Source organism: Coenobita brevimanus, chromosome 64 (genome assembly GCF_032717465.1).
Source record: "Coenobita brevimanus isolate Jiangsu-jjx chromosome 64, ASM3271746v2, whole genome shotgun sequence".
NCBI lineage: Eukaryota > Metazoa > Arthropoda > Malacostraca > Decapoda > Coenobitidae > Coenobita > Coenobita brevimanus.
In genome coordinates, this window is record NC_137017.1 from 25,408,839 (window position 1) to 25,423,364 (window position 14,526).

General features: G+C 41.2%; 1 protein-coding gene across 1 annotated transcript in view; it reads left to right on the forward strand.

Moving 5' to 3' along the window:
• Positions 1-14,526, forward strand: part of PolE1 (DNA polymerase epsilon catalytic subunit 1) — a 69,532-nt gene that overhangs the window by 26,404 nt on the left and 28,602 nt on the right. The window contains exons 13-20 of the mRNA XM_080276090.1: positions 256-504; positions 2,141-2,340; positions 3,843-4,062; positions 4,784-4,984; positions 6,035-6,274; positions 7,938-8,165; positions 10,874-11,124; positions 14,023-14,203. Of these exons, the coding sequence (XP_080132216.1) occupies positions 256-504; positions 2,141-2,340; positions 3,843-4,062; positions 4,784-4,984; positions 6,035-6,274; positions 7,938-8,165; positions 10,874-11,124; positions 14,023-14,203 (1,770 nt within the window). The remainder of the gene's footprint in view (positions 1-255; positions 505-2,140; positions 2,341-3,842; positions 4,063-4,783; positions 4,985-6,034; positions 6,275-7,937; positions 8,166-10,873; positions 11,125-14,022; positions 14,204-14,526) is intronic.

Sequence of the window (14,526 nt, forward strand, 5' to 3'; positions counted from 1 at the left end):
AGCAAGCATCAAAAGCTTTCCAAAAGGAGAGTGTACCACAGTTAAGGGGTTAACCTATATCATGCATTATATTTCAGTTAACTTTCCTGCAGTTACTTCTGTGTCATTGTCTGAAACCTTCCAGAAACACAGCCAGTACAGATTTCCGTTTTTTCTTTTCCTTAATTTTGGATCCAACCTCAGCTCACCTGTAGGCAGGAGTAGGATGCAAGATGATGGATCATGATTAATGTGCTTTTGACTTTTTTTGTGCAGGTATCTGAAGCGTTCCAGAAATTGCTAGACAATGTAGACCGCACCATCAAATTCTGTGTGGAGGTAGAGGAGGGCATCCCACTGGAGCAAGTTACTAATTATGATGAGGTTGTGGCTGACATCAAGAGCAAGCTGGAGGACCTACGAGACAACCCTTGCCGTCTGGAGAACCCACTGATATACCACCTGGATGTGGGTGCCATGTACCCCAATATTATTCTCACAAATAGACTCCAGCCTTCTGCTATGGTAAGTTGCATTATTAAATCAGATTATGATGTGGCCATTTCCCTTCCCTACCTCAGTACCAACACAAAATACAGCGCACAAATACTGCATCATGCACTTACTACAAATTTTAATGCAACCCTTCATACCCCAACCCATGTACCCACTTCATAGGTACTGGAAAGGGATACCTTCTCACCTTGGCAGTGATATAACTGTTTGGCTATGCTGCCCAGTTATAAAAATATTCCTTTGTCTCCTCCCAGTCCATAGAAGGAGGGTGGTGGACTGCAGCAAGACAGCCATCCAAATCAGTCTGGAGCTAGAACAATGATAACAAGACTAGATCTGTTCGGAATATTTTTTGCAATTTATATCTTTCACCTCCCTTCTTAAGCTATCCCATGTGCTGTCATCATCATCATCATCATTCCTCCTCCTCCTCCTCCTCTGGCCCTGTGTAATGGTGACCCTTAGTCCTAAACTTCCGTCATGTCTAGGGTCATGGAAAAGGCATATACAGTATAAGTGAGTTAGAGGGTGGGAGTATAATTATGCAATAGACCAAGAAGAAAGTGGATGGAGATAGTAATTTAATGTGTGATAGAAATATGTAAGTGGATGAGACTAGGGAACTGACAGAATCATGTTTATTGCATAACCTGTGCACATGGACCATGTAACAAGAAATTAGCACTACTAGACAGTAGATGGATTGATTCCCTGGCAGATATAAGTGACACTTCTTTTTGGGAAAGCAGAGAAAAGATGTGATCATGTGGTTAAACCTGTTATGTAGAGTTGGGATTTGGAAGTTTGAATGATTGTGTGGGCCATTTCAGGGAGTATGCATTGATGTATCTCCCACATTTTGCTTTCTGTTTCCTTATTTCTTGATCTTTCCTCATCTGATCTTAAGGTTGGAATAGGGTCATGTTGATAATGATGAAAAGATTAATGTGAAAGAAATTTAGACTATAGATTCCATTTAGATTTATGATGATAGAATAGATATTGGATGACATTGATGATGATAATGGAATTTAGTAGCTGCTGCAAGATTATGATGATAATGATGATCTTAATACTCATGATGGTGGTTTTGGTTTAGGATGATGATGATGATAATAGAATCTGTTGAGGAAAATGATGAGTTTTATAGATTAATTGATTAAGATAATGATTAGGTAGCTTTAGGATGGTAATAAAAATGTGATGTGCCCTAAGATGAATCAAGTGTATCATTCATCTAAACAACAGGTCATTGAGACAGTATGCACTGCATATGACTTCAACAAGCCTGGCATCTCAAAGCATTTTAAGATAATATATGTTTACAGTGAATGTACAGTAGAGAAAGAATGTTAAAAGAATGTTGAAATGTTCATAATGGATTAAATTATGGATTATGATGATGATAATGAAAGTGAAATACTAGTAGGTTTTGATGAAAAAGGTGATGAAATACTATAGGTTTATGATGATAATGGAGATTCAGTACAGAGAGTATAATGATGGAATTGACATAGGGTGATGATAATTGAACAGGATTATAATGATCATGATGATGGAGTAGATTTAGGATGATGAAGTTAATACTGTACTGTGATATGGCCTAAAGATGAAGTAGCTAAGCTATCATTTTCTTCAACTACAGGTTGATGAGACTGTGTGCGCTGCGTGTGACTTCAACAAGCCAGGTGCCACGTGTCAGCGCAAGATGTCATGGGTGTGGCGTGGTGACGTGATTCCAGCGACACGCAGTGAGTACCAACGCATACAACAGCAGCTGGAGACTGAACGATTCCCACCAGCAGAACCAGGAGGAACTCATAGGGCTTTCCACCAGCTCACTAAGTAAGGCAGTTTAGAATACAGTACCTACTGTATTGTAAGTCCTCCTTATAAGTCATCTTCTTTTAATGTTCCATTTATCCATTGATCCCTTCAGTAAAATTATACCTTTATTATATTCTTACTACTTTCAAACAGCTTTACTAAGTTTAGGGAACTTTGTGAGTTTGAGGAATTTATAGCCTTTGTATACCCCACCATTATAATAAGTTTCCCATAAGCAGAACAGAATCGCTTAAAGGTAGGAAAAATAAACTAAAAAGGACATATCAGGGCTTTCTGTCAGCCTGCTAATTAATGCATTTTTTAGAACCTCTGTTTCAGCCTTTTAGCAGCATAGGTAATTTTTTGGATGGTACTTGGACCTAACCATTAACCATAAAATCATGCAGGCTATGGAATATACCCGCATGATAGTGAGACTGATTGCGATGTAACACAATCATAAGGTGACTTGACACTGAGTGTCAGACCAAATTGTTTCTTGTAATCCCAAAAACCATACTATATACTGTATATTGGGGTGGTAACCAAATGATGTTTGGTGGATTAGTGGGTGAAGGCACTCCAACCAGATCAGGTTCATAAAAAGTTAGCTACATCTGAGGGGTGGTTAGGGATTATTGCTCACATGGTGGTAGGTGGGGGTGCACACCATCCACTCACTCAGTGTAGTTCTGCTTTGGGTGTCTACCCATTCCCCTCGTCCTCCCTTCTCCTGTCTTTCTTTCCTTCATTCTCTCTTTCTGCCTGTGGATCCACAGACTTTACACCCCTTCTTGTGTCTTTCTTTCCTTCATCCTTCCCTCTTCCTTCTGCCTATGGGTGACTTGACACTAAGTGACAAGCCAAATGGTTTCCTGTACACCAGGAAACCATTTACTATGCTGGGTGGTAACCATATAACCAAACAATGGTGCCTGGTGGTTTAGTGGGTAATTAAGGTGCTCCAGTTGGATTGAGCCGGTGTAGGTTATATTCATGGGGTGGTTGGGGTTTATTGCTCACATAATGTCACTCAGGGATGAGTGAGGCTGGTCACTATCATATTAAATGTCAGGACCAACTTGCCTAGCGCTGGGCTCCTACGCTGCTTATGGGGCAACGTTTGATTTGATGATGGATGGATGGATGGATGGATAATGCCTTGCTGGGGCAAGTGAGGCTGGGCACTCTTGCTTTAAGTGTTAGGTTTGAGTAGCGTAGCTCCAGGCCCCTATGCTCCTGTTAGGGCTATAAAGGATTGGATGATGGATGGATATTGATAATGGTATCTATCTATCTATCTATTGCCAGACGCCTCAATCCCGTTTGGGGTGGCCACAAACAAATCGCCTCCAAGTCACCCTGTCCCCCGCCATTTCACTCCCCTGCTCCCAACTCACACCCCCCTCTCTCATATACCTCTCCACCCCATCTCTCCATCTCATCCTCGGCCTCCCCCTCCCTCTTTCCCCCTCCACCTCACTCACATACACATAATGGTATCCTTTTGCCAATTACAGAGAAGAACAGGCTGCGACGGAGAAGAAACGCCTACAGGAGTATTGCCGTAAGGCTTACAAGAAGATGAAGGAGACAAGAACAGAAGAACGCTGGCAGACAATATGCCAGCGTGAGAACAGCTTCTATGTAAACACAGTCAGGTCATTCAGGGATAGACGATATGAGTACAAGGGTCTACTGAAGGTGGCTAAGAAGGAACTGGCAGAGGCCCAAGCAAAGGTAGTGTATTAAGCATTCAGTGATGAGTGAATGGATTTTCAGTCAGGAACAGAAGTGTATCTCTTACGGTAAATACTGTACTTGCCATAAATAAATTTTTATAATGTTAATTTTGCTAGTAAGTCCATAGTAAATTGCAGAAGTATTGTCTATTAAAGTTCCATTGTAACTGGCTAGGATCCACCATTTATTCATGATTTGCCAGTTTCCTCCAGTTTGCCAATTTCTTCCAGTGTATAGTATCTTTTAACTGGAAGAAGTAGATATTTTAGAGGGTATCTTTAGAATTTAATAAAGACAACTTATTTTCCAGTGCACCAACTTCACACTTAGGATGTACCTGTCACAGTTCTCCCTGATGCATCATATAAAAAAACATCCTGTGGACAGAGAAATATACCAAGATTATCTCCACTTAGGAATATTAGTCAGCAGAGAAAATGATAGGTAGAAGAGGTAAAATATTAGGTGAACTTTTGTCCCCAACTGTACACAGTAAAAGGAGTTGTCAGGTCTGTGAAAGCTGGAGTGATAAGTAAATGGATGTATAGTTGCAGTCAGTATTTCGTTTACACTGTCTCAAAGCCCCCATATCCTGAGATAGTCCAGTCATGTATGGTATATGCAGGTTTGCAGTATTGTAATGATGCTTCAGTAGTTCTGAGCCCCAGATGTGTATTGATTGCAGCTGTACAAATGATTTACTGTACATCTTTTCTAGGGTGACCCATCAGACATCAAAGCAGCCAACTCCCGTGCAGTGCTTTATGACTCACTACAGTTGGCCCACAAATGCATTCTCAACTCCTTCTATGGGTATGTGATGAGGAAGGGGTCACGATGGCATTCCATGGAGATGGCTGGCATTGTATGTTACACTGGTGCCACCATCATCACACGGTCCAGGGAGATTGTTGAACAGGTGGGTTAAAAAGACGTGAGCCCCTTTAACAGGATTACGTACAGTATTTTATTTGTTTATTCTTCCCTGTAGGTAATGGATGGGTGGCTATCATCGGCCCTGGAAGTTATTACTGTAAGGGTGACATGTGGCCAGTCTCAGTAACCAGCCATACAACCATCACTCATGCAGAAAAAATTCATCCATAATGACATAAAGTCAGAGGTCAAGTTGCAGCTCTCACATTGTTACATATCATACTTTACATATCTTAGATTTCTTTTTTCCCAACTGCTCAAGCAAGTAATTTGCAGGTTTTGGTGTATGGTTTAACTTCCAGTCCATAGAAAACATCAGGTGTGCCACGGCTAACCTTAATATGAAAATTCCATAGAAGGAAGCACGGTATCCATTTGATGTATGCATGATATGTATTCTTTTCACTTCCAGAAGATTTTTATCAAATACCATCATTATTATATGATCCCGGTAGATTGTTAGGGAGAAAAAAAATGGGTGAGAAAAAGAGATTGGTGTGATGATGATGATGATGATGATGATGATTGGCCTACTTTGTACTCTTCCTTCTTTCACCATCTGTATATATATAGCCAGGCACTTTAATCCTGGAGGGGGTGGTCATGGACAGATAGTTCCTTTCTTTCATCAGTAGGTGGCCCTTCCTTCATTCCACCCTACTTTCACGCATATACTGCTCTGCTCTGTCCTTTTTCATCCTCGGTCTCCCTCCACCATACTCAGATGCATTCTCCTAGTCAGTCTGTCACCATTCATGCTGCCTGGGCAAACCATCTTAGGGTACATTTCCAAACACTTTCCAGCACATCTGTATCAGTGCATCAGTGTTTCTGAACTTTCTTTTTTATCTTTCTGTCACTCCAAGTAACTCCACTCATTTTTCTCAGACAACTCATTTCCACATCTTATGTTCTTGATTTGGTTCTACCCAGCAAAGCCCAGACTTATCCATCCCATTGAGTAGTGGAAAATAGGATTCCTGTTAAAGAAATGAGGATAATGATGATAAAGTATTAAGTCCTTGTCTTTCAGATTGGTCGTCCACTTGAGCTAGACACTGATGGTATCTGGTGCATCCTACCATCGTCCTTCCCAGAGAACTATGTGATCAAAACCTCCAACCCTAAGAAGGCTAAGGTGACCATCTCATACCCTGGTGCCATCCTTAACATCATGGTGAAGGACCACTACACCAACCATCAGTATCATGACCTAGTAAACCCAGAGACGCTTGAATACTCTGTCCGCTCAGAAAATTCCATCTTCTTTGAGGTGAGTGTAATATTTTAATACAGGTACTTTTATTTCCAAATTCCACAGTCCTCAGCATGCCAGTCAAGTTTCTCAACCCTGAGGTTCCTTCTCAAAAGAACCTCATCCTTGGTCTGCCAGCAGGGACTATCCCTTCCATATCCAGGTGTGTATAGCACTTCTTCCATTTACATTCACACATTATCTCCACACGTCCAAACCGCCATAGCTTATCCATTACCAGTATCCAAGTGTCATCTTAAATCTTTACACATACTCTTGCTCTCTCAAAGTGTGGTGCTACACATCTGTTGCACCTCTTTGAGTCCACTATGCTCAGTTCTGCATATGTTTTCCTCATTTTGAGCCATGTTATGCTACCATGTAACATTACTCTGTACACACAAATACAGTAATTAAGTTTCTGTCGCATATATAGAGAGAGTCCTTTTGTTGACAGTAGGGGCAACAGCTCCCTAAACTTTTTGTTCAACCACTTCTGAGTTCTGCAGCTCAACTACCTTCTGCACCTCCTCTTGCACTAATCATGTCCCTCATGCCATACCATGTCGAGTGCACCACTTCTTGTGCAATCTGCAGATCAGCGTTGGGTGTGGTTAGTACTTGGATGGGTGAGTGTCTAGGAACACCAGATGCTGTTGGCATTGAGTTTAGTGGTAGGTGGGGGCGCTCAGCATCCACTCATTCGATGTAGTGCTGCTCTTGGGTGACTGCCCTTTCCCTTCTTCTTTCCGTCCTTCCTCAGCTGTCTTTTTTTCCTTCTTTCTTTTCTCTTCCTTCTGTCTATGGGTGACTCTACACTGAGTGACAGGCCAAATGGTTTCCTGTACACCAGGAAACCAATTACTATGCCAGGTGGTAACCATATAACCAGACGATGGTGCCTGGTGGTTTAGTGGGTAATTAAAGCGCTCCAATCAGATTGAGCCGTTGCAGGTTTATATCCAAGGGATGGTTGGGATTATTGCTCATGTAATGCCACTCAGGGATGAGTGAGGCTGGTCACTCTCATCTTAAATGTCAGGACCAACTTGCCTAGCCCCGGGCTTCCACGCTTCTCATGGGGCAACTCAGGATTAGATGATGTATATATGTATCAAATTTTGTCAACACATTTAAGAGCCATATCCCAAGCATGAGGTTCCTTCAACCTTGGTGGGAAGTAAAAAAAAAATTGAAAGGGAATGTGCAAGTGTGCTGTCATAATAAAGTACTATATTGAAAAATTGTTGTTGTTGTTTACCTATGGTCTCTCTGACTAAACAGACTACAGGAATCAACTGCTTCAGTGAGGCAGTCCTACAGGTACAGTACAATACACATACGCCATGTAGGTATCGTATGTTCCCTTGTTTCAGTCAGTGCCTCACCAAGGTCGGACCAGGGTCCTTCCGCCATTGAGGTACAGGGAAATAGGAGATTTGGCACCTGGAACAATGGTACAGCTACTCCATCCAGGGTGCACAGCACCACCACATAGAGGCTTCATGTCAGTGTTGGTATTTGAGTATGATATACAGGACTTACGTGTGACATATATACAAGGTGTCCAAGAAGGTTGATTGGATCGGAGAGAATGTTTATGAGACAGTTACAGTATCCAACAATCCACCTTAGACCAGGCTATAACAACCCAGTCCTTATGGTAAATAATTCACTTCAGGTTGATGGTCCATACCAAGCCATGATACTGCCTGCATCCAAGGAGGAGGGTAAGAAGCTCAAGAAACGATATGCCGTATTCAACTTTGATGGGTCCCTGGCTGAGCTGAAGGGGTTTGAAGTGAAGCGGCGAGGGGAGCTACAACTTATCAAGATCTTCCAGTCATCAGTGTTTGAGGCTTTTCTTAAGGGAGACACACTGGAGACTTGTTATGCTAGTGTTGCTAAGGTGAGAATATAACATATTATGTCTGTGTTGGTATCTGTCTACCATGCAGTCCATTATGGTGCTGTCAGGAGCATACCTTACGTGGGCTAGACTAACTAGTTCAGACATTTAACTCATGGAATGCAAGCCACAGTTCCAACTGTGTATATGAGGAAGTGCGAACCGCAGCTCAAGCTGTGCCTGTTTGAAATTTGCATTTCATGTTCTACCGCCAACAGCCAGCAAAAATGTGTGTTAGCATCTCAGAGTAGCAGTTCTCTTATGACAGCTGCACTTTAAATTCCCTTGTCACAGCAGAGAAAGAGCATTTCATATTAAGAGACTACTCTTGTCCCCCTCCCCCCCAGCACTGTCCCAGTTTCTTTTGTGATGTCATGGAGGGTGGTAACACATCATCAGTATCTCATTATATCATGCATAATGGTTATTCAGTACAGCCTTACACACAATGCTATATCCAAGCTAAGACTGATAGGATTTCATTTTCTTCATTGTCATATATCTTGCATATACTATACAGTACATCTGTCACTGCACTAATGAAAATCTTGGCCATTGAAAAACTAATTATTTTGCAATTTTTTGTGCTCATGGTGACATCCTAGCATAGGTACAGTAAAGGACAGAAGTCGGTTCGTAGTTTTGTCTGAAGATTAAATGCAGCACTTGAAACATTATGACGCCTCTACCACAGTTACATATTTGTGGTTGGCTAGCCTGACTTCCTCAAACTTCATAGCTGCTGCTGATGAGCTAACGGTATAAATGAACACAAGAAATTCCGAAGCCATAACATCATCTCACAAGAATTTCTGACTCCAAATTTCGTATGAGAGACGAAATACTAATTGGACATTTTATTTTACACTGTAACACAAAATGTCGAGCAGACCTACTATACCTTGGTATGGAGAAGGAAAGCAACATGCATCCAACTGTTAGGGAGGTGAGAAGTGGCATGATCTCCCTTTATTTATGGGAAGCAAATCCCGAACAGACAGCTCAAACATAATTTGGTATAATTTAGATAAATTCAAGAGGAAGGCACAACGGAGTACCATTATTGTTCAGGTTGCCCTCGCGTTACCACACCACTTTAGGACCAAGTAATAATCACAATGATGGAAGCAGCACCTGCAAGCAGTGTTTACACTAACAAACAAACTTCACCAACATGGAACACACAAACAATTGTGGGTAGACTTCGGTCGTCAAGTTTATGTGTTCGAACTCATCTGTGGGATTCAGTTTGCCAGCCATTCTAAAAAAAAAGAAAAAAAAAAAATTGATTATCATAATACAGTAACTCTTCACATGTGTTGAATACTATAGTCAGTTTTGTTTTACAATACTGTTAAATAATGTCAGTCCCAGGTCATAATTATCAACTTGATTAGCTAATTTACAGTTAACAAAGATGGGGTACTGACTTATGAACACTTAATGAACTAATTGATTTGTTATATTATGGACATGGTAATGAAAAAGAAAAGGTGAGAAATGCATCATATATACTAAATAAAAACAGCAGTCAGAAAGACCTAATACTGTATGTAGATTGGTTTCATTTAGTTACAAATAATGTCCTGGCATCCACAGACTGGTCACCTAGAGCAAATGGCAACTCTAGTCAATGCTACCAATCGTCTGACTCAAAGTAGACCGCACCAAAACTATGGTCTTTCAGCAGATATTTGCACCAAAACTATGGTCTTTCAGCAGATATTTTCACCAAATTTCATGACATGACTTAGTTACAGTCTTATGCTGTACAGTACTTGCATACTCCCCATCACCATCATCATTCTCACCATGCTGTTTGTTTCCATTCTTCATCCATCCATCCATCATCTAATCCTACGTTGCCCCATGAGGAGTATAGGAGCCCGGGGCAAGGCAAGTTGGTCCTGACATTTAAGATGAGAGTGACCAGCCTCACTTATCCCTGAGTGGCATTACATGAGCAATAAACCCCAACCACCCATTGGATATAAACCTTCACCGGCTCAATCCAATTGGAGCACTGTTATTACCCACTAAACCACCAGGAGCCAAAATTTGGTTATATGGTTACCACCCAGCGTAGTAAATGGTTTCCTGGTGTACAGGAAACCATTTGGCTTGTCACTCAGTGTAGAGTCACCCACAGGCAGAAGGAAGAGGAAAGAATGAAGGAAAGAAAGACACAGGAAGGAGTGTAAAGTCACCTGCAGGCAGAAGAAAGAGGAAAGAATGAAGGAAAGAAAGACAGAAGAGGATGGATGGAAAGAAGGATGGAGGAGAGGAAAGGGCAGACACCCGAGAGCAGCACTACATCAAGTGAGTGGATGGTGAGTGCCCCCACCTACCACAAATTACATTGCTGATTACTGGCTGGAGGTGTTGATAAAGTTGGAATACTAAAAAGATATCATTCCTCTACAAGCACATTAAAAAGCCCGAGTTTTCTTTTACATATTTTAATTAATCATCATCAATTCTCACTCTTGTGTTTCCATCATCACCATTTTTTCAATTATTATCCTTCTCACTTTCTTGGATCCATTTCTAGGTTGCTTGCTATTGTTTGGATATGCTTTACAGTAAGGCAGCCAACATGCTGGGCTGTAATACTGCCTGACTCAGAACTGTTTGCTTTCATCTTTACAGCATTTAGTTTTTATTATCCCAATCATCATTCTCACTGAGCTGTTTGTTTCCATCCTTAGGTTGCTGACTACTGGCTGGATGTGTTGTACAGCAAGGCAGCCAACATGCCTGACACAGAGCTGTTTGACCTCATCTCTGAAAACCGTTCAATGAGCAAGAAGCTGGAGGAGTACGGTGACCAGAAGAGCACCTCCATATCCACCGCCAAGCGACTGGCAGAGTTCTTAGGGGACCAGATGGTCAAGGATGCTGGCCTTAGTTGTAGATTTATCATTTCGAAGAAACCAGAGGGTGCACCAGTTACCGAGAGGTGAGGGGATATGGAAAGGGTTTGTTGTATCATAATCATCATTGTTGTCATCACCATTCCTGGCACCATTATCATTGTCGTTGTCATTGTTTTTTTCATCACCTTTGTGATCGTCATTAGCATTGTTATCCTCATAATCAGTCATCAGTATCATCATCATCCTGGTAACCGCTCAGCTAAGGATTCCATTGACAGAACCTCCTCCATGCCTCTTCCAGCATGACCTTCACTCTCACTATCGACCAAAGACTGTTTTGGCACTCCAGATATGTGCATTCTATAAAAATATTGATACTACTTTGATGTATTTCTGTTTATCCATTTAGCCTTTCACGTAGATGATGATGATGATGGTGATGATGGATGCTACTCACATATCGCACTACTTGTTATGAGTTTGAGCTTCAGTTTCCCACCTTACTATTGCAGGTACCGTAGCCCTTATAGTTAACCCTGTTTCTCACTGTTCTAAAGTCTGTTGGTAGAATGTCCCAGCTGAAGTGATGGCTTTGCATAGCTTTGATTGACAGGAGGTTGTTTGTTGTGTTTCTGTTGTGTGTTATACCACCAAAGGGAGTAGTCTGACCATCTGCTTGTGAATCTACTGGGCTGTGATTGTGTAGTCTTAAATGATTTTTTTTTTTTTTTTTTTTAGATAAATAATAGTAGGTGGGATAGAAGTTGTAGATGACGATTAGTGATCGTTGGTGATGACAATGATGATATTGGTTATTATAATTATTATTAATATTTTTATTATTATAATTATTATTATTTTGTGGTAAGTGGGGGCACTCACCATCCACTCACTTGATGTAGGCTGCTCTTGAGTGTCTGCCCTTTCCTCTCCTCCATCCTTCTTTCCTTCCATCCTCTTCTGTCTTTCTTTCAGTCTTTCCTCATCCTTCTACCTACGGGTGACTTTACACTCCCTCTTCTGTCTTTTGTTCCTTGATTCTTTCCTCTTCCTTTTGCCTGTGGGTGACTCTACACTGAGTGACAAGCCAAATGGTTTCCTGTACACCAGGAAACCATTTACTACACTGGATGATAACCATATAACCAAATTTTGGCGCCTGGTGGATTACCGTAGTGGGTAGTTTTTGTGCTCCAGTCGGATTGAGCCTGTGAAGGTTTATATCCAAGGGATGGTTGGGGTTTATTGCTCACATAATGCCACTCAGGGATGAGTGAGGCTGGTCATTCTCATCTTAAATATTAGGACCAACTGCCTAGCCCCGGGCTTCTACACTCCTCATGGGGCAGCGTAGGATTGGATGATGGATGGATGATTATTATTATTATTATTATTATTATCATCAATCAATCAATCAATCAATCAGTCATTTCCTGTGGCACCCTCGGGGATGCATAGGGCCTCGATGAACTCACACCACCACATCCTATCTTGTGCTAACTTCTCAAGATCTCCCCAACACTCATCTCCAGCTTCCCGTCTCATTGTCCTCATCCACGTCTCTTTTGGCCTTCCTCTACCTCTCCTGCCAAGTGCCACCCACCCTGGTGTACCTCGTACTATTCCCTGTCTCCTATACACATGTCCTAGCCACTTCCATCATGAGAATCTAACATATTCATCGATCGGCTGCACTCCCGTTATTTCTCTAATTCTACTATTTGGTATCCTTTCCCACCACTTAACTCCTAATATTCTTCTAAGTGCTTTATTTTCAAACACCAAGAATTTATTTTCCATAGTCACTGTGCTGTACCAAGACTCGTGTCCATAAATTAAGATACTCCTAACCATTACCTTATAAAGTTTGATTTTTGTATGCACAGAAAAATTGTTATTATTCCAAATATTTTTAAGCATTCCCATTGCCTGATTAGCCTTCTTTAACCTTTCCTCGAATTCAAAGTTCAAAGAACCATCCTTGGCTAAATAAGTACCTAAATATTTAAACGTATCAACTTGCTTTACAACCAAACCTCCAATTACACATTCCTGCGCATTTTCCATATTCATATTGATTATTTCAGTTTTTCCACAATTAATAACCAAACCCACCTTGCAACCTTCACTCACCAAACAGTCCAACACTCTCTGCATCTCTTCTGGCCCATCACAGATCAAAACTATATCATCTGCATAATCTAAATCCAAAAGTTTCCTGTTCTCTCCCCAAAGTACACCTGCACCGGTTTCTGTTCCAACGCGTTTCATAATGTAATCAATGACCAATATAAATAGTAAAGGCGATAGAACACCACCTTGAATTACTCCGGACTTGACTTCAAACGAATCACTCAGACAACCATCAACCATCACTTTACAAAATGTGTCCTCATGCATGTTCATAATGACCCTCACAAACTCCTCTGGTATTCCATAATGTCTCATGATCTTCCCCATAGTCTCTCTCGAAACACTATCAAAAGCCTTTTCAAAATCAACAAAACAAAGACTTAACGGTACTCTCATTTCATTAACTAGCTGCATCATATGCCTGACTATAAAGATCTGATCATTGCAACCACGTCCCTTTCTAAAACCAGCCTGTTCATCCCTCAGAATACCCTCAACCACCGGTTCCAACCTATTTAACAACATTCTACTGAAAACTTTCAAAGCTATCGGTGACAAAGAGATTCTCCTCCAATTACCACATTCACTCAGGTCTCCCTTCTTCGGAACTTTAACAATTACACCATTCTTCCAAACTGATGGTAGTAACCCCGTCACCCATATCTTATTGAATAGCTTGGTCAAGATCATTATTATTCTATCCCCCTCCACTTTAAACATTTCCGGAAATAAACCATCCTCCCCTGGTACCTTATTATTCTTTAACTGTTTTACCGCTTTCTTCACTTCTGCAAGCCTCAACTCTCCTGTTTCATTATTATTATTATTATTATTATATATTTTTCCAGGGCCATTCCACTGGATATATTCCATGCTGAAGCTTCAGTAAAGCACCACTACCTACGACGGTGGCTGAAGGACCCATCACTCACTAACTTTGACATCCGCAATGTACTTGACTGGGAGTACTATATTGAAAGACTGGGTGGCACTGTTATGAAAATTGTTACCATTCCTGCTGCCCTACAGGTAAACTCATACACTGATTACCTGATTGATCTGAATGCCCAAATTACTGATTAGATGTAATGAGTGATCCACTTGTATTCATCATCATCATCATCATAATCATCATCATCATCATCATCACCCTTATCACCACCCTCATCACCATCGTCATCGTTGTCATCGCTGTTGTGACCCAGAACTCCCTTCATCCCAAAGGATGGGGTGAGGTAAGGTAGAGTCCAGAGAGCCTGAAAAAATGTGATAGAAGGAGACAGTATCCAAAAGTCTACCCAGTTGAATGGGTCAAATTCTCTTTCACTAGCCTTTCAATCACCCAGAATTCT